The sequence below is a fragment of the Sphaerodactylus townsendi genome, unplaced genomic scaffold (assembly GCF_021028975.2).
Source record: "Sphaerodactylus townsendi isolate TG3544 unplaced genomic scaffold, MPM_Stown_v2.3 scaffold_20, whole genome shotgun sequence".
NCBI classification, from domain to species: Eukaryota; Metazoa; Chordata; class Lepidosauria; order Squamata; family Sphaerodactylidae; genus Sphaerodactylus; species Sphaerodactylus townsendi.
This window is the reverse complement of record NW_025950363.1, coordinates 507,501-532,505: the sequence shown is the minus strand read 5'-3', so window position 1 is coordinate 532,505 and position 25,005 is coordinate 507,501. Positions and strand designations below refer to the sequence as shown.

General features: G+C 46.1%; 1 protein-coding gene across 1 annotated transcript in view; it reads right to left on the bottom strand.

Moving 5' to 3' along the window:
- Positions 1-824: 824 nt before the first annotated feature.
- The window catches only part of LOC125425183 (RUN and FYVE domain-containing protein 2-like), a 48,257-nt gene continuing 24,076 nt past the window's right edge, over positions 825-25,005 (bottom strand). The window contains exons 4-16 of the mRNA XM_048482737.1: positions 23,738-23,861; positions 22,509-22,570; positions 20,587-20,652; positions 19,559-19,583; positions 17,676-17,780; positions 15,097-15,264; positions 13,306-13,403; positions 7,858-7,977; positions 6,099-6,222; positions 4,592-4,671; positions 4,168-4,195; positions 2,972-3,046; positions 825-2,321 (exon numbers count right to left, since the gene is read on the bottom strand). Coding sequence (XP_048338694.1) covers positions 2,178-2,321; positions 2,972-3,046; positions 4,168-4,195; positions 4,592-4,671; positions 6,099-6,222; positions 7,858-7,977; positions 13,306-13,403; positions 15,097-15,264; positions 17,676-17,780; positions 19,559-19,583; positions 20,587-20,652; positions 22,509-22,570; positions 23,738-23,861 — 1,219 coding nt within the window. The 3' untranslated portion in view covers positions 825-2,177. The remainder of the gene's footprint in view (positions 2,322-2,971; positions 3,047-4,167; positions 4,196-4,591; positions 4,672-6,098; positions 6,223-7,857; positions 7,978-13,305; positions 13,404-15,096; positions 15,265-17,675; positions 17,781-19,558; positions 19,584-20,586; positions 20,653-22,508; positions 22,571-23,737; positions 23,862-25,005) is intronic.

The window sequence follows — 25,005 nt, the reverse complement described above, 5'->3', positions numbered from 1 at the left end:
TATTCCTTGTTCTACCTGATATTTTATGGTGTTTGCGATTTTTTTAAAGTAAGCTGCGACCCTGACAGCAAACTCCACTGAGAGAATGGGACTGAGACATTCACCCACCTTTGCTGCTGTTGCGTGGAGCACGGTGGTGCATAACATATGCTCCAGGGTTCCCAGTGAGAGGATCAGTAACAGCTCACCACTCCTAATCTACCCCAGCAGTGCACAGCCACAAGGAAGGGTGGCGCTTAAATATTTTATTACACAAACAAAATGGCCCAGATAGGAGGGCAACATCCTTGCTATGCTATGTCCTTCCTGGGCAGGAAGATGCTCCAAAACACTGATGAAACATCTCTGTTTTCCCTTGATTTCATCTTTGTTTTTGTTAAGAGTCAGCAGGGGGGAGTGGGTAAGCACAGTGGACTCTAACCTGGAGAACCGGGTTTGATTCCCCACTCCCCCACATGAAGCTTGCTGGGTGACCTCGGGCCAGTCAGTTCTCTCTGAACTCTCCCTGCCCATGGTAGGGTTCCCAACCTCCAGGTGGCGGCTGGTGATCTGCTGCTATTACATTCAATCTCTAGGTAACAGATCAGCTCCCCTGGAAAAATTGGCCTTTGGAAGGTGGCCTCTGATGTTATACCTCAGGCTCCACTCCCAAAATCTCCAGGTATTTCTCAACCCAGAGCTCACAGCTCTGGCACACATGGAGGTAGGTAATGTCCCACCACCTTCAAATGTCTCTTTCCTTGGAAACCCTGCGGGAATCGCCGCAAGTAACTGCCTTGACGACACATTCCACCCCTGCTTCATTAAAGGTAGCACAACGAAGGTAAAATGAACCACACTGTACTTCCATAAATATTTGATTGTCTGCACAACATCACAGTGATAAAACACCAGCTCTCTTAAGATCTGATTACATTCTGCAGGTTTCCAGTTAGCAGCCCTCTTACCACAAAGCACGTGATGTGGTTCACAGAAAGTCCAAGCAGCAATTTTGAAGCTACTAAACGGCTGGTACCCCAATAAGAGGTATATTTGCTCCATTTTGTTTCAGAGCATATTCTCGTAAAACTGAACATTCCTAAAATCCATTAGTTTACAGTAAAGAAATTATCCGCCAACTCACTGAAATCATTTTAAATTTGCACGAATAGATATGACCCTGCTTCATCTACAACCTGAATACGCAAACTCGGCACGTTTTTACTTAAGCAGGAAAAGTTTTCGGGATTCAAGTTCCACTCTACTGACTCAAGAGAATTCACAATCAGTTGATGCTCTCACCCCCTGGCCATTCTGCAAATAGGTACACTAGGGAGTTCAAAATGCCACCTTACAGATTTTGGTCAAGTTTTTTGGTAACAAACTTGCAGACTGTGCAGTTTTTTTTTAAAAAAAAGTGCAGTGCAATTCACACGTCACTCCCTCAAGGAGCTTGGTGGAATAAATTTTTGCAGCACATACAAAATCAGAGCCTCAACAAAAATTAATCTGAGGAAACATAAAAAATAAGGCTCCTTGTGGTGCCTCAGTGGACACAACTACCTTTAATTTGTTTTCTGGGGTTATGCAATTCCATATGCAATTCTAGGGCCTCTCAACAAGTAGAACATGGGTATCTGCCATGTGTAACTAAGATAGTACAAATTGTAGGGCTCTGTGCATTTGCAAGCTCCTCCTTAGGAAGCGGCTGATACTGAACTTTGTCTAGTTCACGTGGCTTCCAGGAACCAGTGCGGAATGACTGACTTCCGGGAAGGAGTACCCTGCATGCGTCCTTTCGGAGGCTCATGGGTTGCACTCTTCTCCCTTGCTGTGAGCTCTGATACACCTCCAAATTCAAAGAGAGGCAGTTCAACAATGTCTTCCATGCCTGCAAAAAAAACCACCCCAGCCTACAGCACTTGCTTCCAGCGCAGATGCACAAGAACCTGAACTCTTTCATAGTGAAGGCAAGAAACTGAGTGAAATTCTGCAAAAGGTGGCTCACCAAGGAGCCTCAAACATTTATAGTTAATAGATGGATTGTCAGTGCAATTATGTCATGCCCCTGGTCCTGCAGGAGTTCTTTAAGCATCTCTCCCATCAGCCACAGAGACATTTGGAAGAGATGGTGTTTCACAGTGGAGGTCAGCTGGTGGGCACAAGTGACGCTGGGCAGAACGCGCGGTTCTGAGACTTTACGAGGGGCTTGCGGAATATTGCTGCATCAAGTGTTTATGACACCGGTCGCAGACCCGTTCTGGGTTGATGCTGGATGGGAGAGGAATTTCGTTCGCTGAGCAGGCCTCGCAGAAGATCCCGCCACAGTTCTTGCAAACATTCTGCACAAGGGAGAAATAAAGACGTAAACTTTAACCAGGTACACTTAATTCTGGTACACTTTTTGCACTGAAGCCGAGCATATCATTCACTGGTTAACGTTTCAGCCAGATGTATACAGGCTTCCCTCTGCAACTATTTGTTCCTACCAAACCTGGTAGCCCCTTGCTGGAAATTAAACCCCAGATTACAATCTACGACATGGCTAAATCAGTTCTAAAAGGCTCAGGGCCTCCCTTCATGCGGGGCAAGGGGTAGCCATTCAACTTATAGCCTATCCCGTTCCTAAGGCTCATGTTGAGAGAGTTTGGGAGGAATGGCTCAAATGTCAGCTTCAGATGCTAGTTGGCTTTGAGTCATTTAGAGGCCATGGCTCAGTGGGGGGCGGGAGGAGGAGGAGTTTGGATTTATATCCCCCCTTTCTCTCATGTAAGAAGATTCAAAGGGGCTTACAATCTCCGTTCCCTTCCCCATCCTCACAACGAACACCCTGTGAGGTGGGTGGGGCTGAGAGAGCTCTGAAGAACTGTGACTAGCCCAAGCTGGCATATGTTGGAGCGCACAAGCTAATCTGGGTCACCAGATAAGCCTCCACTGCTACGACTTGATGGCAAATTTAAAAAAGCTACTCCGCTCTTTGAGTTAAACTCGCCTTCTTTTGGTTTCGAGTGCTTTCTTCTTGGCACAGCTGGCACGGCTGGGACTTCCGAGGGCCAGAAGTCTGCTCCTAAACCATTCAGACAGAAACAAAAACCAACATTTAGGCATTAAACAAGACTGCAAAGTTTTCTCACTGATCTTCCCACTCTGTGTACCAGATATCTTGGATAAGGTTTTATAAACCTACCTCTCCTTGAGGAGTTAAATCTGGTTCTTCACGATTAACTTTCACCCGGGCAAGGGGATCTGCAGTTGCGCAAAGCAGCCATTATAGAATTGTGTAGCTATGCACACAGGGATTACTACGTTAATTAGGCCCAGACAGTCTAAAGAAGTGATGGCGAACCTTTTCGAGACCGAGTGCCCAAATTGCAACCCAAAACCCACTTATTTATCGCAAAGTGCCAACACGGCAATTTAACCCGAATACTGAGGTTTTAGTTTAGAAAAATGGTGGGCTCTGAGGCATGCGTTACTCAGGAGTAGGCTTGGTGGTAGTCGGTGGCTTTGCTTTGAAGCAACCATGCAACTCTTCCAATGGGTGAATCACGACCCTAGCAAGGTTTTCTCAGAAGCAAGCCCCATTGCCAGCAGCCAAGCTTACTCCCAGGTAAAGGATCGTGCTTTAGTTCTTCGCATGAAAATCAGTAGGGTTTAACAGCACTTAACAGGGTTACCTACACTGCTTCCCCAAAACTGGGTCTTAGGTTTAATGCTAATAATCGAGCCCAGGCCAGCCTAGATGTGGGGGGGCACTCTGTTTGCGCATGCCCACAAAGAGGGCTCTGAGTGCTACCTCTGGCACCTGTGCCATACGTTCGCCACCACTGGTCTAAAGGCACTGCTGTGGTAGCACAGAGAAAGCTACGTGCCTGTTTGTCAAATTAGCAGACCACACACATGGTACTCCTCATGGTGAGAAGGCAAGGAATGTAGTCTCCTTGAAGGGTCCTTTTCACTAAAATAAGGCTCATTCACTTCCTGTCAGAAATGGCTGCCCAAATGTTAAGGTGCAAGAAAACCAATGAAAACGACCCATTAACCAACATTTCCAAATAAAAAATGTTAGCTCCCCGTAACCAAAGCTTACACAGACACCAAACTATGAAAAGGTTCATTGTTTTAATACGTGGAAAATTCTTCAAGGGATTTCCTGCTTGCCCCACGTTAAGCAAAATAATTACTTACGTGGTCTTCTTGTCCGCTAGGAGGCGTCCTGCAATGGAAACAAGATATCTGCATGACATTTCAACCACATTTAATATCCTGTAAACTGGCTTGCAAACACGTTCTAGTTTCTTTATTTTAGAAGGACAAACTTCACACAAACTTATCCCCTTCTCAGCTGCAGAGGAACTACTGTCTTCAGAAAAAACACCCTGCCGTTGTTCTTTACTTCAGGTCTACTAACCCTGAAACATCTTCAGTGGGGAAGAAAAGAACTAATGGGAACGCAATGCTAGAAACAGGTCCAGAAGTCCCACCGTGCCTATAGAACTGGCCTTTGTATTTCAGTCTCCAATATTTACATGATTACTTAAAATGAACTGATCAGAAAGGATGAAGCTAAAGCAACGAGGAAGAGGAAGCTTAATTTTTATCTAGACCGTACTTGATTGGAAGTCCTGCATTCTCCTCCTTCGTTGACGTTCTCCGCTGAGAATCTTCTTCCAGGAGTTTGCTTCCAGAATCCTAACAAGAGAGGCAGAAACGAGAATCAAGGTTGAATTATCCAGAGCATTCTTGTTCAATTTTTCCTTCAAAGAGTGCCGGGGAACGCACATAGTTTTCCCCCTGTTTCCTGCTTTTATCCCTACAACAATCTCATTGGGTAGACAAGGCTGAGAGGGTGTGATTCAAACCGAGGTCACCTAGCAAGCGTCCACGGAAGAACAGGGATTTCAGCCCATCCTTCCACATTCCAGTCTGATCCTCTAACCACCGCTGTCACAGCATGGTGGGCACAGGAACAAAATGGCCGCCACAAAATGGTTGCTGCAGGAGGCGAAGCCAGCCACAAGATGATTGCCATAGCTTAACTTCAATAAGACAGTGTTGCCCCTTGCGCTCTGGTGGCAGCTACTGTCAAAGCAATGTTTTTTGAAAAAATCTACAGCCTATCAAAACGACAATAGTCAATCAGAAACCTTGCTGGGCAAAAGCCCTTCCTAACCCTGCCCGCTCCCTAAAAATACTTGACTGGTACCACGTTGGGGGACCTGTGCACTAACCACTACTATATACTGTCTTGCCATCAAAAACCTGGCACTGTATTCTGGCCCTGCTCCAGTGTGGTGTAGTGGTTAGGAGCAGGTGGATTCTAATCTGGAGAACCGGGTTTGATTCCCCACTCCTCCACCTGAGTGGCAGAGTCTTATCTGGTGAACCGGATTTGTTTCCGCACTCCTACATTCCTGCTGGGTGACCTTGGGCTAGTCACAGTTCTTTGGAACTCTCTCAGCCCCACCTACCTCACAAGGTGCCTATGGTGGGGAGAGGAAGGGAAAGAAGCTTGTAAACTGCTTTGAGTCTCCTTATAGGACAGAAAGGTGCGATATAAATCCAAACTCTTTTTCTTCTTCTTCAACTGGAGGGCTGAAAAGTGCCATCAAGTGGCTGTTGCCGCAGGGTAATCCCATAGGGTTTTCAAGGCCAGAGATGTTCAGAGGTGGTTTGCTGTTCCCTTCCTCTGCACAACAACGGTAGACTTCCTTGATCATCTGCCATCTATGTACTAACCAGGACCAACCCTGGTTAGCTTCTAAGACAGACCTGGGCATTATATGGCTCGCGGGCCACATCCGGCCCGCCGGATGACCCTGACTGGCCCCCCTGCTGTGCTGGGGGGCGAGGCGACTTTGAAAGCCCCGCAGAATCCAGTTGCCTTGGCTGCCGGCTTCTGCGGGGCTTTCAAAAGCGCCTCGCCCCCCGGCCTTTTGGCCCGGCCCGCCACAATATTTTCTGTTTCTTATGCGGCCCCATGGAAAAAATAATTGCCCACCCCTGTTCTAAGATCTGACGAGATCAGGCTACTCTGTGCCATCCAGCTTCAGCTTTAGAAGTTCCCAAAGCAACCTATAAAATGGAAGAAGGCACTGCTACAAATTCCAGGAGATTACCGTTCTTGATCGGGTCTTTGGGAAGTCCTTGCCTTGGCTGGGCAAGCTCTTGTTTTCCTGCATCCCATAGCGAGAAGGCGACAACCGGTCTCGTGAGCGTTTCAATTCCTGTTCGAGTTGACTCCTACAGAAGCAACACGGAGAAAGTGTTTGTAAGAATGCGTTTCAGCTTACTGGATTCGATTTTAAAAAGCCAAAGAAAGAGGAGGGGGAAAAAAGCAGAAAGGAGAAAAACGCACTTGGTCTTTCAAAGAATCTTTGGAATGAGGATTTTAAAGGCAACACCTCAGAACCAAAGCAGAAGAGAACGTTCACGGAAGGAGACCTCTGATCAGAGAAACCTCTTTCAAGGTGCAAGCATCTAATATGGTTTTTTTTTTCTCAGAAAGGCAGGTTTCTAATTAATGATACGAGTACATGGAACAGTTCAACCAAGTCATACCAATAAGCCTGCTAGCTGGATTCCTTTTCTTTTTTTTAAAGTGGGGCTAGGCCTAGATCAGGGGTAGGGAACCTGCGGCTCTCCAGATGTTCAGGAACTACAATTCCCATCAGCCTCTGTCAGCATGGCCAATTGGCCATGCTGGCAGGAGACTGATAGTATGAATCCCTGAGCTATTGACTTATGAGTTCAACTTCGACTCTTTCTGAAAATCGCAAAGACGTGCACAGGACACAAACACCCACGGCTTCCACCCCCTCTACTCATTCCTCAAATCCAGAAAGATGCCTTGTCCAATAGCGAAGATGCCTCGTCTTCTCTTCCTCTCAGTTCTTCCTAAAATAGTTGGGGGGGGGGGGGGGAAGAAGGAGAGGAACAAGAATGCAACACCACTTCCTCCAGCTACTTCGCACATTAGTGCTCAAATAGGTATATGCAAACACATGTCATGATCGCAGTGTGTATCACACACAGGACTGGACAGGTATAGACAGGTAATATGATTCACCAGCAGCCTTCCCTGTGTGGGCTTACAAAGCCTTATATGTCCATTCGCACAGCCTAAAATCCCCTGCGCAAACAGGCCAACCAGAGGCACTTCTGTGGAAAACCCAACTCACTTTCTAAGAAGAAGGAGAAGAGTTTGGATTTATACCCCATCTTTCTCTCCTGCAAGGAGACTCAAGGTGGCTTACAAGCTCTTTTCTCTTCTTCTTCCCACAACAGATACCTTGGGAGGTAGGTGGGACTGAGAGAGTTCTGAGAGAACCGTGACTGACCCAAGGTCACCTAGCAGGAATGTAAGTGTGCGGAAACACATCTGGTTCACCAGATAAGTCTCTGCCACTTAGGTGGAGTGGGAAATCAAACCCGGTTCTCCAGATTAGAATCCACCTGCTCTTAACCACTACACCATGGTGACTCTAAAAGCACTTGACCTGTTCACAAAAGGCCAGCAATGCCATGATGCCAATGGGCACCACGTTAGGGACCCCTGGTCTACATAGTCTTACATAGTCTACACTTGCATGGACAACGTGTCTGGCACACAGGTTCTACTGAACTCAGACAAGAGCTCTGAAAGACACAGACACCGCTTATTGAGAGGATTCCATCTGCCTCTTCGGTCATCCACTCATGCATATGGATCCCCACAACATAGAATCTGTGTTGCCGCTGGGAGGTTCAGAGCTCATGCCCTTGACCGGGGTGGTGGGCTTGTCACACAACACATGCCGGTTGCCCTGCGGAGCGGAGAAAAGCCCCCTCAGCCAAGGACGCCCTCCCAAAGGAGACCAGAGCCCATCGTCTCTTCACCGCTGCTTCCGGAGCTGTTCCGCTTCCAGCTGCAGGCTGTCGATCTTGTCCCCGAACTCCAGTTTGAAGAGCCGGTTGTCCTCTTCCAGAGTCTGCCGCTCGCGCTCGGCCTGCTGCAATCTGGATTTGAGCCACATGAACTTGTGATAAAAACAAAAGCCACGGTGGGGGAGGAAGACTGAGTTCAAGCAACAAATTAAAATTAAAATTAAAACAAACAAGGCTAATGAAAAAGAAATGTGGTGGAGGGGTGGCTGGGTGGGTGGGTAGGGCTAGAGAGAAACGAAGGGCGGGAACGGCAAATAATGGAGGGAACTTAAAAAGTAATCTAAAGGAAAAGTCAAAATGCCGGTGAACCAGGCAGAAGAAACTTCTGTTTTCAGTTTTTTTTATTCTATTACTACAGTTTACAGTCATTAGATGAGAAACATAAAACATCACTTTTAATCCATAGTCAAAGCAAACCTCAAGTACACAGTATTGTTAAGTCAATTTTTGTTTGTTTGTTTTAAAAGGTACGTTACATTGCAGCTTTACACATGTAACTGGAACTTGCATCATGGGATTACCTAACTATAATTTAAAAAAATTAGTGCATTCGTCTGGTCTCTCGCACAACTGTCACATCAGGATGAGCAGGGAAGGGTTCTCGACTGGACGCAAGCGTCACGGGACCGGGATTCTGATCTCTTGGCCCACGGAGGCACCCCTGGGGCGCGGGAAAGGGTGATATGTTCACAACAGGGAGGTTGACTTCCGGTCTACGTGCGCTCGCCAGCCAAGTGCCAACTCTCAGCATAACGGCCGAGCCAGAGTGTGGCACGGGCAGCGACCGATGCTCAACAGAAACCTGACACTATCCACTGAGCCTGTCTGTTAACTTGAAGCTTAGGAGGCAGGCATGTGGTAGAGCAGGGGTGTCCAGCTCTGGCGCTTCAGATGTTCACGGACTACAATTCCCATCAGCCCCTGCTTGAGCAGGCAATTGGCCATGCCAGCAGGGGCTGATGGGAATTGTAGTCCATGAACATCTGAAGCGTCAGAATTGGACACCCCTGTGTTGGAGTCTTCCACACAGCTCAGAGCGTACTGTGAGTGGGTGGGTGGGTGGGGGTGGGGGTGTGTCACTGACCTGAAGACACCCCATGTCACGATCTCCGAACATGTGAAAAAGACGAAGGCTGTTCAATGTGCCCATTTGGATACAGAGATTACAGAGAAGGTAGGTTGACGACAGCTCAGCAGTCCAAAACAAGGGAAGGGGAAGGAAAGAGACCAAGTGGAAGCAGGAGGTCTCAGCTCCCCCCCCCCTCGCCCCCCGCCTAGACCAGGATGTTTTACCAAGAGCGCTTTAGTAAGGGGGATTCCTCCCCGTCCTAACTGGGCCTTTCATTCCATTTGCTTAATTTTGGACAGCTTTGATTTCTGAATGTTATCTTGAGGGATCCTCTATTCCAGAGGTCTGCAACCTGCGGCTCTCCAGATGTTCATGGACTACAATTCCTATCAGCCCCTGCCAGCAGGGCCAATTGGCCCTACTTGTGGGGCTGATGATATGAATCCATATTGCTTCTGGCTGCAGATTGCAAACCTGCAATCTATTCCTGCTGGAAACTGGGGCCTTCAGTGGGTGACTGGATTTCCCTGGGCTGTTTTTAAAGAGTAGCTTCAACTGATAGGAGGGCCAGGAATGGATCAAGATATGGTTCCTTTGGAAAGGCACCATGTACCTATAATTCTGGCAGGGACGTCCACCCCGCCCGCCCGCCTGCTCTTCTCCTTTCACCCTAGAGGTCCATCAGCCATCCAGGGTGCTCCCCTTTAGAAATCACCCAGCAGGTTTTGATCCTGTGGGAGTGTAAGGCTAAGTTTCAAAAGGGGAGGGTTTGTAGCAGTCCTAACCGCACATCCGGGAATTTTGAGGAAACGCTTTCCCCACCCCCACCTTGCTTCCTGCCCTGCCAAGTCTTCGGTTAAAATTTTAAAGGCTGTCTTAATGAACTCTGCTCCAAACTGGCTATCTTTTCAGACAGGCCACACAAAGGGAAGTTCTATAGCACTGATTTGCTTTTAACTGCTCTGCCAAACGTTTTACAAGCTACGAGGTTGTAAAAAGAGAGTACGAGATTGAAGTCCACTAGGTGTAAAGTCAGCAAATGGGTTCCCCCTTCCTAGGTATTAATTTTCCTACCAAAGATTTCCAATTAACTGGAAAACTCATATGGGGGGACATCCCCCAGGAACCAGTAAACTATTTATACTCAGAAAAATGGACTTCAAGCGCCTTGGAGGCACGGCTAGCTACACACTAACAGTGCACCCCTAAACAGAGCTACTCCAGTCTAAGTCCATTCATTTCAATGGGCTTAACTGGAGTAACTCTATTTAGGGTAGCACTGTAAATCCTATTCTGAGACCCACAGAGCAACCTCTTGAGACTTTCTCCTTTTCAGTTTGTCCCTCGCTATTTTGCCACATTTCTTAGATACCTGAACCCAAGGTCTTAGATACAAATATTAGTGAGTGAGAAAGGAAACTCCAAATGACGAGCTATTGTATGTTGGACGGACCAGCAGCAAATCCACCACCAATTCTCTTCGCTTCTCTTCGATAACAAGATAAAAACCACTATAAACTGTTCTGTAAAATACTACATCACGGGCAGGGTAGTATCAGCATCCTGCAGTTAAAGAGGATGGCTGGCTTTTTAAATGGGAAATAGAGGTAGAAGGCAGTGCAAAGGTTAGGAGGGTTTATAGTTTTTTAAAGCCAGCCACTAAGAATGTCACCTAAAACAAATGGTTTTTCATTAACAGACAGGATGAGAACTGCCTTGGGCTTGTCACTGGATTGTTCCAGTTCCTGCCTACTTTACATTATTTGCAGCGTACTATTTATTTGCTCCATTTTTCCCCCTTCCTCTGCATATCATCTTATGCCCGGGCACAGGAAATGTCAGGAAAGCAATGGCGTTATCCATTAGGTGTCAAACTCGCAGCCCTCCAGATGTTGGCCCATCATGCTGGCAGGGGATGATGGGAACTGTAGTCCATAACATCTGTAGGGCCGTGAGCCTGACACCTGTGAAAGGCGCTTGGATGAGAAGCGCTAATCCACACAGAAATGGCGGAACAACGCGTTGGAACCTACACCCAACTGAAGTGGGGGGAAAGCCAGGAAGGAATCAAGGCTAGGCCCCAATCTCACACCCCCAGCTGCACTGACCAGCAACACACAAGTCCCAGGAACATGTTTGATGGCACTGTGAAATGAAGGGGTATAATCTGGCCAATTTGCAGTGTTTTTAAAATGTCTGGGAAACGGCGTACTCTCTGGCTGGCAGGCTGTGCGCAGATGCTGAAGGTCAGATATGTTTCCTGGTTACATAAAATCTGAAAAATGCCCAGGAAGAAGAACGTACAGTGCAGACAAGCCTTCGGTTAACAACAGCAAGTTGTCCAGTTGTGATGACATGTTTTTCCTGGCCTTGAGACCAGATGGGACAGCGAATGCTAAGGGAGCGTAGCTTATACCAGCGGGGCTCTCAATCTGTACGGACATATTTGCTTCATCAATTTAACAAGGAAGCAAAGCAAAAGATTACCCCACCCACCCACCCTCAAATTTGATATTGCCAGGGGGAAAGGTTTTGCACTGTGCCACGGAGAGAAACGTGTCTCGCAGTGACATGCCTCTGAAGACGCCAGTCACAGATGAGGTGAAACGTTAGGCGTTGAAACTACCCATCCACGCACACGCAGCCCAGAAAACCCACAACGGCCTGTTTGCAGCTTCCCAGTATGACATCAAGTGTTTTAAAGAAGGCTATAAGGTTGTTCTGCGATACATTTGGCATTGCAGAGCAACATGTTTTCATCTTGTTTGTAATTCACAGGGGCAGTTACGGGTTAAACTATCGCTTAAACAAAATATAACCGGAGTAGGGTTAGGACTAGATGCTAACGCTTCCACTTCGCCTCCAAAAAACGGGTTTTTAAAAAATTCACCAAGTTCCAAGTCAACTTTAGGTGACAAAATTTAGACGCCAGACTTAAAACGTTATCAATCGCATTTTGATTTTCCTAGGCTTGAGTCGAGATGTCAGAGTTGCGAGGGGACCAGCGGCAGCAGAGGAGGGAAAGAGCCTACGGGTGCTTCTGAATCAGTTTGCTGGCTGCGCTATTCAAGGCTTTTGCCTGTTTCACCAAATCCTTTTCGCTACGTGGAGAAAAGGGTGTTATAATGACACGGGGAGTCAAGGTGGGGGGGGTGGGGGGAGAAGGAGGAAACAAACAGCAGAAGAAAACACCAGTTAATTCAGCCGACCCCAGCAACTGCGTACGACAATGTTCTGCTCTGTTCCAAATGCAAGAATTACCATATCATGTTAAGAACCATCTTTCAATCTTTGCTGAGCAAGACTTAAATCAACGGCAGCTGATGTATCGATACAACAATGTCCGGTTTACTTGACTTTTGCGAGGCAGACAGAAAGCACTTCCATTACCAGAAGGGAAACTTCCTGCCTCCATCTTTCTAGTGCCACCACTGAGTGTCCCAAAATGCTGCTTTGGGAGGACAGGGCATTCTCCAACTGTGTGTGTGTTCTGTGTGTGTGTAGGGGTTCTAATTTGGAGAACCGGGTTTGATTCCCCACTCCTCCACCTGAGTGGCAGAGGCTTATCTGGTGAACCAGATGTGTTTCTGCATTCCTGCATTCCTGATAGGTGACCTTGGAGTAGGCACAGTTCTCTCGGAACTCTCTCAGCCCCACCTACCTCACAAGGTGTCTGTTGTGGGGAGAGGAAGGGAAAGGAGCTTGTAAGCCCCCTTGAGTCTCCTTACAGGAGAGAAAGGTGGGTTATAAAACCAAACTCCTCTTCTTCTTCTTGCAAAGTGAGGTGGGGGGGAAGGGATCAGCTAAAATCAACATACAAGACTGAATCTGCAGGATCTCCTTTAAAGGGACCAAGTAGTAGGTGATGTGAAATTCTCAACCTGAGAACCTGGACAGCAGTTGCCAGTCTGAGTAGAGTCGGGGTCTGCAACCTGCAGCTCTCCAGATGTTCATGAACTACAATTCCCATCAGCCCCTGTCAGCATGGCTGGTGGAGGCGCAGGTTGCAGACCCCATCACAGACTTTGATGGACCCGAAGGTCCTGAGTTCAAGAAGTGAAAGGCAGTTTCATATGTGTTTCTTAAAGCTTGAGCTGGTTTTATGTCATTGTGGGGTTGTGAGGGGTCCCACCTCCCGCGCTCCGCTACCCACGCGTCATGCTAATTCTGAGACCAGCGGACTCTCTCCTCTTCCACTGTAACGCTTTCCTGAAATGCTTGCGGTATCCCCCTGGTTTCAAACATCCTAAAATATGTATATTAAACACCAGCTTTTATTTATATATATCTATCAACCAACACTTCAACAATAAGCAACTCTCAAATTTTACCTTTGTTCAAGCTGTTTAATGGTCGCAGCCATCTGATTCGTCTTCTCCTCCAAACGGCTGTTTATCTCGGACTTCTGTTTCACTCCCAGGTCTGAACTCTAGGTGAGCAAAAAGGCACATGAAAGTTTACATCCTGGAAAATTCTCAAAACGAATTTTTGCGCTGCACTGGTTAGAGCAGCGGTGGCCATCCTATGGTGCTCCAGATGTCCATGGACTACAATTCCCAACAGCCCCTGCCTGCATGGCCACACATGCTCTCGACCTAACCTACTTTAAAAGGCGGTTGTGAGGATAAAATGGAGGAGAGGAGAGTGATATAAGCCACTTCAGGTCCCCACTGGGGAGAAAGGTAGAATGGAAACAAATTAGATAATAAAATTAAATTTAAAAATTGGTCCCTTTGATGTAGGAGCAGCAGTGGTGTAGGAGGTTAAGCGCTTGTGTATCTAATCTGGAGGAGGAACCGGGTTTGATTCTCCGCTCTGCCGCCTGAGCTGTGGAGGCTTATCTGGGGAATTCAGATTAGCCTGTACACTCCCACACACGCCAGCTGGGTGACCTTAAGAACATAAGAACAACCCAGCTGGATCAGACCAGAGTCCATCTAGTCAGCTCTACTGCTTGGTGGCCCACCAGGTGCCATTGGGAGCTCACAGGCAGGAGGTGAAAGCAATGGCCTTCTGCGGCTGCCGCTGCTCCTGAGCATCTGGTCTTCTAAGGCATTTGCAATCTCAGATCAAAGAGGATCAAGATTGGTAGCCATAGATCGACTTCTCCTCAGAAATCTGTCCAAGCCCTTTTAAAGCTATCCGGGTTAGTGGCCATCACCACCTCCTGTGGCAGCATATTCCAAACACCAATCTGCGTTAAGTGAAGAAGTGTTTCCTTTTATTAGTCCTAATTCTTCCCCCCAGCATTTTCAATGGATGCCCCCTGGTTCTAGTCACAGTTCTTCGGAGCTCTCTCAGCCCCACCCACCTCACAAGGTGTTTGTTGTGAGGGAGGAACTAGAGATTATCCAGCCTTTGGAGTCTCCTGCGGAAAGGGGGGATATAAATCCAAACTCTTCTTCTTCTTCATCTGCTTCCAACTTAACCACAGTTAAAATCCTGGGAAGGGGTGTAAGATTCAGTTTCGAACGCTGAATGGAAAGCACAAAGTTATCGTCAACCACAGAAAAGAAATGGCGGAACCGTGATTTGGGGCAGGGGGAGGGGAGAAGAGAGCACCAGGAAATGAAGCAAGGTATACTAGGGTCTGTTCCCAGTTCATGTATTAAAGCAACAACACCAAGAACCTGACAGAGTTCATTGTGGGGGGGGCTGTAAAGAAGCTCGTAACTGGGAGCAAGTGGGGTACCCTCTCCACAGAGCAAGGCCCAAGCTGGTTGGATCCCAGTTAGAAGCTGTTTCGTATCCATCATGTCCCACGGCTTCAGAGCATGTAGCAATCATGAGAGCAGCAGTGGCGTAGTGGTTAAGAGCAGGTGAACTCTAATCTGGAGGAACCGGGTTTGATTCCCCGCTCTGCCACTTGAGCTGTGGAGGCTTATCTGGGGAATTCAGGAATTAGCCTGTGCTCTTCAACACACACCAGCTGGGTGACCTTGGGTTAGTCACAGTTCTTCTGAGCTCTCTCAGCCCCACCTACCTCACAAGGTGTCTGTTGTGGGGAGAGGAAAGGAAGGCATTTGTAAGCCGCTTTGAGACTCCTTACAGCTGAGAAAAGCAGTGTATAAATCCAAACTCTTCTTCTGAACCTGACCAGGGCACAGATCCTGCTTGCTCACCTGCAGCTTGAAAGACAGTTCATGTTTGAGGGCCCTGAGATCGTCCAGCTGCTGCCTGAGAGCCACCAGGGCATCTTGCTTCTCGCAAACGTCTTTCTCCAGCATCCTCATGGCCAGCTCCATCTCTTGTCTCATGCCGATCTGGACCTCCAGTTCTTTTTCCACATCCTAAATTGAAGTACACACGTGTGAAATCTGGAACTTACGCCCATTCAATAAGGGCACTGTTGCTTGTCCTTCCAAAAAGGCTATACGAAGAGCACAAACCCATAGTGCAGTGATGGCAAACCTTTTCGAGACCGAGTGCCCAAATTGCAACCCAAAACCCACTTATTTATCGCAAAGTGCCAACATGGCAATTTAACCTGAATATTGAGGTTTTAGTTTAAGAAAAACAGTTGGCTCGGTGCGTTGCCTCGGGAATGCAAACTTGATGGTGGTCGGTGGCTTTGCTTTTGAAGCAACCGTTACAGCTCTTCAACTGGTGAATCCGACCCTAGGAGGTTTACTCAGAAGCAAGCCCCATTATTAAGCAACTGAGCTTACTCCCCAGGTAAAGGATTGCATTTTAGTTCTTCACGCAGAAAATCAGGTAAGGGTTTAACGGCGCTTAACAGGGTTACCTACACTGCTTCCCCAAAACTTGGTCTTGGATTTAATGCTAATAATCCTTCCAGCTATTTAAAACCAACCCTAGATGTGTGTGTGGGGGGGGGCACTCTGTGCGTGCCCACAGAGGGCGCCCTGAGTGCCACTTCGGGCACCCGGGCCATAGGTGCATACACCACTGCCATGGTGACTCAGCCATATGCCTGGAGTGGGAACAACCCTGAAGCTTGTAGGCCTATCCCGGAAACTGCATCGGGTCCCGGATCTCACTAGGCAGAGAATTCTGCCAGGTTGGGGGCCAAGGCTGAAAAGGCCCTGGTTGAGACAAGCCAGACATCTTTCAGGCCAGGGACCACCAACAGATTTTTCTTCACCAAGCACAGTAATCTTCGAGGGTTATATCAGGAGACGGGCTCCTCTGCAGATCTAGTTTGAATGGGAAGTTGTTGATGGCTTGTTCAGCACAATGTAGCACTCATTCTATCCCTCAAAAAATATGGACGTGCCATTAAAGAATCTCCCACAGAAATCCCTGGGCACCCATCTTCATTAGGGCCATTACTGTTGAAATGAAATGACTAACAAGCACTTATGCCTCAGATGCTCACGATAAAATATTCCAGCCAAGTAGTGTGAGGTCCCAAAACTGTGCATTCATCCAGCTTAGCAGCTTTCTACATGGGTTGCCTTGTTTATTATTTAAACTTCAAGCACTGCCCAGGCATAAAGAAGGTTATTGGTTGTGGTGGGATTTCTGGGCTGTTTATTATTATAAAGTTTATTATTTAAACATAAGGGAGCAGCAGCGGCGTCGTGGTTAAGAGCAGGTGCACTGTAATCTGGAGAACCGGGTTTGATTCCCTGCTCTGCCACTTGAGCTGTGGAGACTTATCTGGGGAACTAGATTAACCCGTGCACTTAAGCTTACACACCAGCTGGGTGACCTTGGGCTCGTCCACGCAGTTGCTTCTGAGCTCTCTCTGGCCCCACCACCCACACCCTCACTGGGATGTTTGTTGGGGGGGGCAGGGGAGGGAGGAAGAAAGGAGATAAATAAGCCCCTTTGAGTCTCCTTGCTGGGAGGAAAAGGGGGGATATAAATCAAAACTCTTCTCTTCTTCTGTAAACACTTGGAAGGCATCTTATCAACATTTAAAACAACTGCAATGTGATTCAGACCTAAATCCTACTGCACCTGTGGCATACAAAACCAGGCTGATCAGAATGTTCCCGGCACCATTTTCATTTTTAGCCAAAAGAACATTTGCTGATCTTTTGTCTCGGAAGCTGATCTTTTCTTCCCTGTGCCTCAGGTGAATAAAGAATGGAAATTCTGGAGTGGCAGAAGTCTCTGAATCCCCTAATACTTTCACTACAGTCTTACACACCTGTGAAACCCAATGTTACTTAACAGGTGTGACCAAGGATTCCACAGGGAAAGATGGAAATTTACACTCTGGATTCAAGGATGCTTATCAGCCCGGTTTCTAGAAGTTGCCACTGTACCTGGCTGGCACAAGAATAGAATTAGTGCCCTACATACGTGAACCTTTGGCACTCCAGATGTTGGCTGGCAGGGGCTGATGGGAATTGTAGTCCATAACATCTGGAGTGTGAAAGGTTCGCCACCACTGCCCTACACCTATAGCAGCATCTCATGCTAGGTAAATGGGGCAGAGCTATACAGATTGAGTCCCCACTTACTGCAGAAACCTCCTTAAATTTCCTCTTCATTGTGTGAAAAAGGTAGGACCACACGAGACCCTAGGGCAGGGGTCTGCAACCTCGTGGCTCTCCAGATGTTCATGAACTTCACAGTTCCCATCCATCATCCCCTGTCAGCATTGGCCATGTGCTGATCAGGGGATGATAAGAGGCTGTGAACCGCAATGTTTATCTGGGCTGATTGACCTGACTCTTCTCCAGCAGTGTTTTTTTAGAGCTCCAAGCTTCTGCCTATCCAAACTTACCAGCCCGTGGATAGCGTTTCCTCCTTCAACTGTTTCCGTTACATTCACTCGAGGCGTGCCGATGCGGCAGTTCCTGTCTTGTTTGTGACCTTGCGGTTTTACCAACTTATACCACAAAGAGCAAATGGAAAGTGGAAAGTGTTGCTATGAGCAAGCTTATTCACTCAAAGAATACTCAAGAATTCTCCAAAACAAGTATGAAACTGTGAGTTGCACAGCTGCTAGGAGATAATGTAAACTCGTGTTTTGAACGCAAGCAAGTCAGTGAGGACAAGGAGGGGCTCCCTGTAACTGGAGTTCTTTTTTTTCTGTTAGTACTTAAAACAGTTTTACATCCCAAAAGAAACAAAGAAAAATCACAAGAAAAAAAGTACATTTACCATATGGACTCCCAATTTCGTCTGCCCCGAGGATCAACATTAAAAAAATCACCGCTTGCTTTTTGACAATGGCTCCTTCCGCACATGCAGAATAATGCACTTTCAATCCACCTTCAATACGCCCATGGCTGGATTTTTTACTCTGTGGAATAGCAAAATCTACTTGCAAACAATTGTGAAAGTGGATTGCAAGTGCATTATTCTGCATCTGCGGAAGGGGCCAATGTAAGCAAAATGGGATCTATAAAGCCACTACTGATAAACATCATACTTCTGATAAACAATCCACTAACTTTCAAAACTACTAATGATCAATGCATTTTTCCTGTTTTATCCAAATAGTCTATCAAGATATTGTCGAAGGCTTTCACGGCCGGAATCACTTGGGTGCTGTGTGGTTTCCGGGCTGTATGGCGTGTTCTATAACATTCTCTCCTGGCCGTTTAGCCTGCATCTACTGTGGCTGGCATCTTCAGAAGGATCTGATGTTAGAGGAAAGCAAAATTAGGTATATATCTGTTGGAGTGTCAGGGTGGGTGGGAAACCTTGTCTGTGAAGTAACAAAGCAGCAGGTCTATTCAGATGCCTCTTCGGTACTGGTTGCAGCACATTTGCTCTGGTCTCTAATGAACTCCTGCTCTCCTGCCCAACATCAGATATCGATACCAACCTGTCACGAAAGCAGCATCGGTACTAGCAAACTATGACCATACAACAGGCTCCTGGCACCTTAAATCTATCAAGTTTCAAAGTTGACCAAAGTACAGCTAAATTATTTTTCTTTTAAGCAATGAAGTGGAGTTTGGCCATCTCCACCAACTCTAACACCTTCACCCACCATTCTTGAATTGTAGGTATAGTTGGAGTTTTCCAGTTTTGCACATATAGGATTCTTACTGTTGTTGTCATATATAAAAACAAAGATCTATGTTTTCTTTCCAGAGATCTGTCTATTAATCCCAACAGAAAAACCACTGATTTCATTTGTATATTTATCTTTAAGATCTTTTGAATTAATGAATGTATAAACCCTCAAAATTCCTAAGTTCTATAGCTGGTGTTCTGTGGTTGAAAAGAACACTATTTTGTTTGCCCCACTTGAAGAAACTACAAAGCACGTTCCTTAGACATCAGTTCTTATTGCTCTCCAATCAGAGCCTTTATAACTGATTCAAGAAGTAGCAGATTCGGCTGCTGAAATTAGCCAAAAGGCTGTTAAAGCCAACCTTTCTGGAAACAGACCATTCCATACCTATCAGTGTGTTGATGCCAGATCAACACACAGAGTGTGTTGCAAGAGAAAGAACAGAAGCAGATAGTGCACCGAAGAACACAGGGTTTCCAGGTAAGCCAATACGCAACCCATTTCTATAGAGAAACAAATCTACCTGAAGCGCCCAGCCAATAAACATACTGACCTTTCTGTTGGATTCCAACATGTATGAACTTTCTTCTTTGATTCTCTCCATCTCTCCTTGCAATGTTATAATTCTATTGTTTTACCAGCGGCAAGCTGGAAGCTAGGCAACTAACCCAGCGACAAGAATTGTTTTTAGATTCAACAGATACTTCCTTTGTACTCAGCACTGCTTTAAAAAGTTATGCTCATGCCAGCTGGTGTGATGTCATAGCGTACAGAAGGCTCGACTTGCCTTAATTATAGGCAAGTTGTTTATGGCAATCAGGGCTTAGGAGCAGAAAGAATCTGAAAATGTCTTTTGTTCCATCTGTTGGGGTCACAGTAAAAGGCTTCCCAACTGTTTAAAGTCTGTGGGCACCCTTGGAATTCTCGCCCATGTTGTTGGGTGCAACCCCAAAATAGCAGCCATTGGAGGTGGAGCCAAACACTTGCCAGAAGGTGGATGGAAACAAGAAGCGAATCGTTGGAGGTGGATCCAAACCCCGCCAGAAAAAAAAAAAAAAACGTGTGAGGAAGGCATGCCAAAAGGTTACACTCTATGGCACCCTTGCAGTGTTAAAGAAATTATGTACTATAACTTGTCTCTATAGGGTGCCATGTAGTGTATCCTTTTTGGGTGCCTCAATCGCGTTTTCTTTTAACTTTATATTAGACCCTCTTTCCCGATGTTGCCTTATTATTTTTTCTGGTGAGCCCCCAGAGGCAGCACACGTGCACGGGAGCATAGCTGTAATTTAACAAAAAAATTATTTCGCTTTCGGAGAGAAGATAGCAAGTGAACGCACACACACTGGCCTGATCAAAAGGAATATGAAATATTCGCTGATCTTATCAAATCAGATTGCCAGGTCTTCACAAAATCTAATTCTCTGATAGCTAGGCTCCTCCCCCTAAAAACCCAGCAGAAAAACAAAGCATTCTTTCACTGCCACTTACCTCCCCAGTAAGTTTCGTGTTGGATTTTTCTAAAGCATCGACCTTTGCCTGCAGATTGTTGACGGCGGTAACATTGGAAATTAAAGAAATCTCCAGTAATTATAGTGAAGCGTTTAGCTTTATAGCCAACCAAGTCTTCTACAGATTACAATCAAAACAGCAAGCTGCTATTTACCTTAAATGTCTATTGAGTTCTTCTACGTAATTCTTCTGGTCCAGAATTGCAGTAATTTGACCGTCTCTGGAAATGGAGCACAGCGAATTGTAAAAGAAAAAAAGTAACCACTAAGATCCAACAAAGAGACAAGGAATTTACTGTGATGTGCCTTTGAAGTTGCCAGCCATAGATGGGGTGAAACATTAGGCATTAAAACCTTCACCAGACCAAACTCCACACCCGGAGAAGGCAGCATTTGCCAAGACAAAGGGAACTAGTGTGGTGTAGTGGTTAACAGCAGGTGCACTCTAATATGGAGAACCGGGTTTGATTCCCCGCTCTGCCACTTGAGCTGTTGAAACGTATCTGGTGAACAAATTAGCTTGTGCACTCCAACACATGCCAGCTGGGTGACCTTGGGCTAGTCACAGTTCTTTGGAGCTGTTTCAGCCCCACCCACCTCACAGAGTGTTTGTTGTGGGGGTGGGGGGAGGGAAAGGAGATTGTAAGCCCCTTTGATTCTCCTTACAGGAGAGAAAGGAAGGATATAAACCCAAACTCTTCTTCTTCCTCTAGTTCAAACAAAGCCAGAGTCATGGCATGGCATATGGTGATGGCTTTAAGAGGTCACAGGGCATCTTCATGGACGATAACGCTATCCATGGCTACTAGTTGTGATGCATACCTATCCTCTCCAGATGAGCATGCAATAATATTAGGTGCTGTGGAACACAAGCTGAAGCATTCTATTGAAATCATCTTGTTTGGGGGCTCCCTAGAAGCACCTGGTTGGCCACAGATTTATGGACTTGAGGGCCTTGGTCTGATCTAGCATGACTTTTCTTATATTCCTATGGCACAATGTATAGAGCCTTGAGCTCACATGCCTGTAGCTACCCCTTCCTTCATATTTCAGTTCCTCATTTATTTCTGGGCAAACCACGGTTAGCAGTTACATCCAACCTGCAAGCTTTGGTTTGTGCTTACCCTCCCAAGTCAGAACTAAAAAACCATGGTTCGATCATAGTTTCCTATTTTGGCCTGGAGGTCAAGCACAAGTCATACTTTTCAGGGTCAGAAAGAACAGGAAATGAGCCATGGACCTAAAGAGAGATTGCTGGAATATGTGACAGGAAGAAGGGATTCCGACAGGGCAGGGTGGGGCACCATGCCCCAAACCCCCACGATGTGGAAGAGATAATTGTACTGCTGCTTATATAACTGATACAAGCCATGTTATAAAGGGAAGGAAGAATAATTGAGCATACATAGCTTCTAAGCATTTTAATTTTTATTCTCTTACAAATCATTTCAACTTCAAATACCATTTTAAACAACAAACTACAAAACATGATGAGGTTGTGTTGAGCCTGTATTTGCACCGCAGGACTATAATTAAAGGGAAGGTAAAGTAAGAGGAGGAGGAGTTTGGATTTATATCCCCCTTTCTTTCCTGTAAGGAGAATCAAGGGGGCTTACAATCTCCTTTCCCTCAACCTCCCCCCACAACAAACACCCTGCGAGAAAGCTCCAAAGAACTGTGACTAGCCCAAGGTCACCCAGCTGGCATGTGTTGGGAGTCTCTCTGTATGATAGTGGCAGACTTTCTCCTGGAAATGACTAAATGCCAGTACATTTCCTTCATCCTAACATGTATATCCTGTATTGTATATGCTTTTTAATCTGTTTTTATTATTGTTGTACTGCTGTCTATGCCAATAAAGGCTTGCTTCTGCAAATTTGTTGTGTTGGGAGTGCACAAGCTAAGGTTCACCAGATAAGCCTCCACAGCTCGAGTGGCAGAGTGGGGAATTAAACCTGGTCCTCCAGATTACAGTGCCCCTGCTCTTAACCACTACACGACGTAAGTGCTTCCAGTGAAATTCAGCACCGCAGGACAACGCAAACGGCTAAACCTTGGACAGAAGAAAAGTACTTACCCTTCCGAGCCCTTGCTACTGGTTCCGTCCTTTAAGTACATAGAAAAATCAATAACACCGACCTACGAGAGAAGATTGCAACGCTTCGTGTCAAAAACAATCTTCTTTCTTTTCAAAGGCAGTTTTTTTAAAAAGGCAATAAAATCAAACGAGCCAGATGCCCAACTCTTCCTATGTAGTTCCTCCTCCAGCAACGAGCCCTCCTGATGGCTTTTTAGACACAGGGCACCTTGCCATGTGGCACACTGAGCTGTTGAAAAGAAAACAGATGGGAAATCTCTGATGTGTGCACACTGCTAGCTCCAAGTGTGTTATTCATCTTCCTGGATTACAGCCACAGCCCTTTAAGACTTCAGAGAGTTTCGTTTGATGGAGAATAAAACCCAGCTACCTGGGAAAGATGGAAGCAAGATTTGAACGTTATTGTGACTTTCCTTTATTTCCCACGAAAGGAGGCATCTTAGACTTCCAGATCCCTTTCACGTGTAGAGCTATCAAGCCAGGCGTCACCCATCCTATATCTGTGCATTTCATTTTTTCTGCCTAAATCTTACATTTATCTCCGTTGAAGTTCATTTTGTTAGCTTTGGCTGATCTCTCTAACCTGTCCAGGTAATTTTGAATCCTTACTCTGTCCTCTGGGGTATTAGCTACTCTTCCTAATCTGGAGTCATCTGCAAATTTGATTAGCATGCCCTCTATTTCATCATTCAAGTCATCGATAAAAAATATTGAATAGCACTGGGCCCAGGACAGAACCCTGTAGCTCCCTACTAATCACTTCTCTCCAGGATGAAGATGAGCCATTGATGAGCACTCTTTGGGTTTGGTCAGTCAACCAATTGCAAATCCATCTAAACAGTAGCATTGTCCAGTCCACATTTTACTAGCTTTCTTGCAAGGATGTCATGGGGGACCTTATCAAAGGCTTTACTAAAATCTAGGAATACTACATCAACAGCATTCCCTTCATCTACCAAGTGTGTCACTTTATCAAAAAAAGAGATGAGATCAGTCTGGCATGATTTGGTTTTGAGAAACCCAGGCTGACTTTTATTAATCACACTGTTCCCTTCTACATACCGCCTGTCTAATGATCTGCTCCAGGATCTCATGCAACAGTTCTAAGCACGCTAAAAGGCAAACACAATGACTCATAACTCAGAATTAGCTTTATTTTAAAACCAACACACGTTCCCCCCATTAAACGCTGATCAAACATCCATCACCTGAGAGTCCAAGTCTTCACCCTTCATACAGAAATTGGCATCAATGACGTTCAAGCCCACTAAGAGGCCAGCGATTACGACACCCTCCTCCTCCATCATGAGTGCATTCGGTTCATAAAATTCACTGCAAGACAAATTGAGATCAGACTTGCTAAACTGCTCAAACCAAAAAGGTACGAAAGGGCAATAGCTTAGAACAGTGGTGGCAAGCCTATGGCACTCCAGATGTTCATGAACTACAATTCTCATCAGCCCCTGCCAGCATGGCCAATTGGCTGATGGGAATTGCAGTCCATGAACATCTGGAATACTCCTAGAACCACTCTCACTATGTAAACAAAGTTGCAACAGGCAAAAGATACATTCAAACTTCCCTGGCCAGTTGGGGCTGTTAGCAATGATGGAATACATGGACTCGGAGTGTGAGTGGAGTCTCAGCTTGCTTTGGAGGGATTTTTTTAAAGAGAGGCTGGATGGCCATCTGTCAGGAGTGCTTTGATTGTGTGTTCCTGCATGGCAGGGGGTTGGACTTGACGGCCCTGGGGGTCTCTTCCAACTTTCCCAGTCGAGATTCCACACCCTCCTCTTAGCTACAAACTACACACCTCATTCCAACAGCAGGAAAATCCACCTTGAGTCTTTGCGGGAAAGGGGCACCATGAATGAAGTAATAAAAGAAACCTCGCACATATCAATCCTCAGTTTCTATTAAGCAAAGGATAGCTTTGCCTGGCTTCCACAAAGCATGCCAATTCCTAAGCTTGGCAGCAGGTTGTAGCCTCAGAACAGCCAGTTGGTAAGAACAAACTATTTATCCACTGTGCTTTTCTGAATCAGGGATGTAACAAAACAATCCGCGCAAAGTATAAAGAAGTAAGTTTTAAAGTTTGGCGGTATTAAGAGCAAGAAAATATTCTTGTCATTAAAAGCAGTAAGAAAAGGAACATCAGTCGCGGCCGTTCGGACTTTAAATTTTAAAATGTTTATTTTTTGATGCATCTTGTTAGATACAATATACTTATCATCAATTCATATAATATAAAAGGAAATATGAAAAGCCAGTATCCAATCCCTGCCTTTCAATCCCTAAGCGATTTGGAAGCGGAGAGAGAACGTTTCAGCACCAAGGAAGTGATTTAGGGAAACTCTGTGGAAGAAATTGGTTCTGGTGGGTTTTCGGGCTGTGTGGCTGTGGTCTGGTGGATCTTGTTCCCTAGCGTTTCAACAGCATCTGTGGCGCATCTTCAGGGTATATCACAAAGTCTGTG